At 31.4% G+C, this 4,227-nt stretch overlaps 1 protein-coding gene across 1 annotated transcript; it reads left to right on the forward strand.

Moving 5' to 3' along the window:
* Window positions 1-326: 326 nt before the first annotated feature.
* LOC112758078 (protein FANTASTIC FOUR 3-like) lies at window positions 327-1,292 on the forward strand. The gene has a single exon (XM_025806656.3). The coding sequence runs from the start codon at window positions 413-415 to the stop codon at window positions 1,241-1,243; it is 831 nt and encodes a 276-aa protein (XP_025662441.1). The 5' UTR covers window positions 327-412; the 3' UTR covers window positions 1,244-1,292.
* The last annotated feature ends 2,935 nt before the right edge of the window (window positions 1,293-4,227 follow it).

Genomic DNA, 4,227 nt, shown 5'->3' on the forward strand with positions numbered 1-4,227 from the left:
AACAAACCAAGTCTCATTGCTTTATTGCTTTTGTTATCTTTATAATAAGATGGGAGTATGATAGTAAATTACATACGAGCAATGATACATATAATTTGTTCATTTTTAATACATTTATTATGTATTTATTAAAATAAATTAAAAGATTTAAAAATTTCAACAAATAATAATTTAAAAATTAAAGTATGGAAAACAAATTGCTTGTTATGATTCACTATCTAGTTGTTGGGGACCCTCTATCCACAACCACAAGGTAGGTTCACCGTTGCTGAACTATATATATATATACCATCCACTTTTCACTACTCAATCCTCATTCATTTTTCTTCACTTCACTGAAACTCATACCACTTCCTCTGTTTTCCCCTGTTTTCTTTTTTTTTTCACCATTATTTTAAAAAAGAGAAAAAGAATGTCATCGTTAAGCGTGTGTCAAGGGTTACAATCATGTCTTGAACCCCGTGTGATTGAGCCACGTGTCATTAGGCTGAAATTGGCTCCACCAGGTTCCAAAATTGCTCCTCCACCCTCGGAATCCGAGTCCCACCAACAAGAACAACCTGATGAGAAAAAGGACATGGCTGCTGGCAGTGGTGACTGGAGTTTCCTTCAAGCACTCTCACACCACCCTACTTCTCAATGTAATGATCATAATAACGATGACAAAGTTTATGTTCATCCAACAGTTAAACGCTCCTCTTCAATGCTCAGTGCTAAGAGCTTAGAAATGTGCACTGAAAGCCTCGGAAGCGAAACAGGTAGCGATCAAAATTCTCTCTTCATCTCTGAGATTCACGAGACTCATCAGAGTAGTAACACAACTTTGATAAAGCATAGAAAGAGATCGCCTCACGGCCGCGGGGCTCGAAGCTTTCCACCGCCTCTTACTTCCATCACTCATCTAATGCCTCACCGCCATGACGGCAGGCTCGTCTTGGAAGCCGTCGCCGTCGCTTCTCCTCCTCCGGAGAGTGGCGCTTACTTTCACGCTGAACGCAGCCATGGCAGGCTCAGGCTTCGGCTTTCCCTCCCCGAGGAGAGTGAAAGCGAAGAGGAAAAAGATAAAGACGACAAAGATGAAGAAGAAGATGAAGAAGAGTCTGTAGAGAATAGTGTGGAGGAGGGAGTAGTGAGAAAGTTTGGGAGAGGCATGAGTAATGGCGGCAGGTGCAAGGAAGGCGGGAATCCAAACTTTTTTGGTGCTGATTCCTTCTTTGATCTCATCAGGACAAGTATAGTATAGTATAGTACAATAATATTATTTCTATTCTCTCATCTATCTTAGGATTGGTTAGCTCCTTCATTTTTTTCTGAATCTTCTAATTGGTAGTTATTATAGTTATTAGTTACTGTTAGTTCCTGTTGCTCTTGCTCACTATCGTCCTTCTATATCTATGTATTATAAATTGCTTCCTTTCATAACTATAAAAACTTTGATTTGCTAATGCCAACACATACATACACTAGACATTAAAACAAGGATATTTAATTTCTGAGTAAATAAATAAAATAAAAGTTTTAGTTGTTCAAAATAGTAGTAGAGCCAGCTAGCTAGCACTAAAACGCAATTATAACTAAGTAACTAACTACCTTGAAGAATGAAATTAAATATGAGTAGTTGTGTATATAGTATCAGCAATAACATGAAAGATAAGTGATGAATCATCACTACTCACGCGTTTGATGTTTGGAACGGATGAAATGAAATGATGTATTCCTTCCTTCATTCCTTGCTTCCCCTACATCAATGTCAGTTAACAACATGGGTGGTGGTGGGCTTGGAATCTAGCAAGCTAGCTCATCATGGGGATCTTCTAGCTATCAAAGTGCATGGCTACTTAATGTGGTAATAAATCAAAACGGGGGTCACTTGAAAAAAGTAGAATTGTTACACGTACACTCATGCATCATCATCCAATAGAAATCAAACCTAAAAGTCTAAAACCCCAAGTTGTGGTGTTTGTGTACGGACACAGTACCAAGCAATGCCCAGTAACTATCAAAAAGGAGAATAGGGTCCCCAAAAAACACTGTAACATGGACTCATTTCATCACCTAGGTATCACCCATGTGCTTCCCCTTATCCACCAATCATGTTACCAACACACACATCGCAAATTGGAAAAAAATATTATCTATCATGACCCTACTACTCCCTTCCCTTTATTAAAGAATGGTATATTCTTCTATCACATCCTATGGTGTCACCTTTTATAATTTGAATTTAATTTTCAATCAAAAGCTCTCTTCAACTACATGATTGGTAATTAAGAAGTTGGGTGTGGGATTCTTTAAGAGAGGGAGGAATCGAAGGCAGTGACAAATCGTGGAGTGTGGCCAACCAGAAGTTAACTAAATTTGTTGAGAGGGAAGAAACTACTATATAAGCAATGACAGTGAAACGAAACTTTCAACCATTCACATGCATGCAAGAGGTTTTTGGTCCCTAACATCATGTGCTTTTTGGAACCTTAGTTGTAAGGTATATAGCCTCTTTATTAGGCACATATTCTCTCACCATATCATTTCACGGTAAGAAAAATCTTCCCGAGCAAATCAGCATGTCCCTTAATTTTAATGTCACATGGAGGGGGTAGTAGTGTAGTATAGTACTAATGTTAATATCTTCAAATCCTGGTTCAAAGCTGAAAGAGATGCTTTTCTTCTTTTCTTGAGTTGGTTTTTTAATTTCTCTTGTTTTTTAATTATTCGATAAAAGAGATATAGATACATGGTATTTTCCATGAAAATGCTGCTTAAGTAACGTTATATTGAAGAAAAAAAAATTATGTGTATACAATAACTACTAAATCAATTATTATTATTATAATAAAATTAATATTAAAATATAAAATATATACTAAAAATATATAAAATAATACATATATTTACATACAAACATATATTAATTAATTTTTAATGCATCTTAATATTTTTGTTTAAATTATATACACCAATTAAAATATTTTTCTTGATTTTAATTAAACTAATTACATTTTTTAAATTAATTCCAAAATTCACTCTAGAGCTTAACTTATAAATTGTATTCTATGCATATGAGAATTTTTTGAAATCATTGCTAAACAAAAGAGTACTTTTTTAGATTCTCAAAATAGATAAAAATATCCATAACGTACAGACAGACCCACTAAGTTATACGGATAAAATAGATACAGATTTGATTGATGGAACATCAGTTACAGATTTCATTACGAAAATAGTTAAAATACTATTCTTATCGTACACTACTTCCTATTAAATTCCAAATTCATTAATATTTTATGAGTAGTATAACTTAGGGATCATCTATCAATCAATGTAATACACATTATATAGAGGAACTAAATTCAATTTTTTTTAAAAATTATTATATGAGTTTTTAGTTATAGACAGTGATTATTGAATAATAAAGGAAGAATATTATAATTAGTTTTATATATTAAAATAAAACAAAATTTAAAATAATACATATATTTACGCACAAATTTAATGCATTTTGATGTTTTTGTTTTAAATTATATTCACCAATTAAAATACCTTTCATAATTTCAATTAAATTAATTATATTTTAAAAATTATCTTAGAGTATGTAGCCAATCTAAAAGACCTATTTTAGAATTTAACTTATAAATTATATTTTATGTATCTAAGAATTTTTTAAAATTATTATTAAATAAAATAGTATTTTTTGTAGATTCTTTAAAGGAATAAAAAGATGGTTGACCCTACAAATTTAAAATACTGAAAACCAATTTGATTGATGAAACAGCAGTTACAGATTTTAAATACTGAGGACTGAATACTAAAAATAGTTTTTTTTTTGTGACTGAATACTAAAAATAGTTAAAAGACTATTCTAGATTCTCAAAATAGATAAAAATACAACTGATAGTACAATTTCTAAATTATAATGAATATTGATAAAACAGTTAGTCAATTTACAGAACTCATTGGTCAAACACTACATTATTCTTATGTACACTTCTTACTATTAAACCTCAAATTCATTAATATTTTATGAGTAGTATAACTTAGAGATCATCAATCAATGTAATACACACTACCAGATAAATATTATTGTGTGAGTTTTTATTCACAGACAGTGATTATTGAATAATAAAGTAAAACATTATAATTAATTTGATGTATTAAAATAAATCCAAACTTGAATATTTTTTATAGAAAAAAATTTACCTAAAAAATTATTTTGACAGAAATACTTGAAAT

Source organism: Arachis hypogaea, chromosome 16 (assembly GCF_003086295.3).
Source record: "Arachis hypogaea cultivar Tifrunner chromosome 16, arahy.Tifrunner.gnm2.J5K5, whole genome shotgun sequence".
NCBI classification, from domain to species: domain Eukaryota; kingdom Viridiplantae; phylum Streptophyta; class Magnoliopsida; order Fabales; family Fabaceae; genus Arachis; species Arachis hypogaea.

What these genes read in the sequence shown, in the direction of transcription:
- LOC112758078 (XM_025806656.3), top strand. Translation starts at nt 413, where the DNA reads ATGTCATCGTTAAGCGTGTGTCAAGGGTTACAATCATGTCTTGAACCC.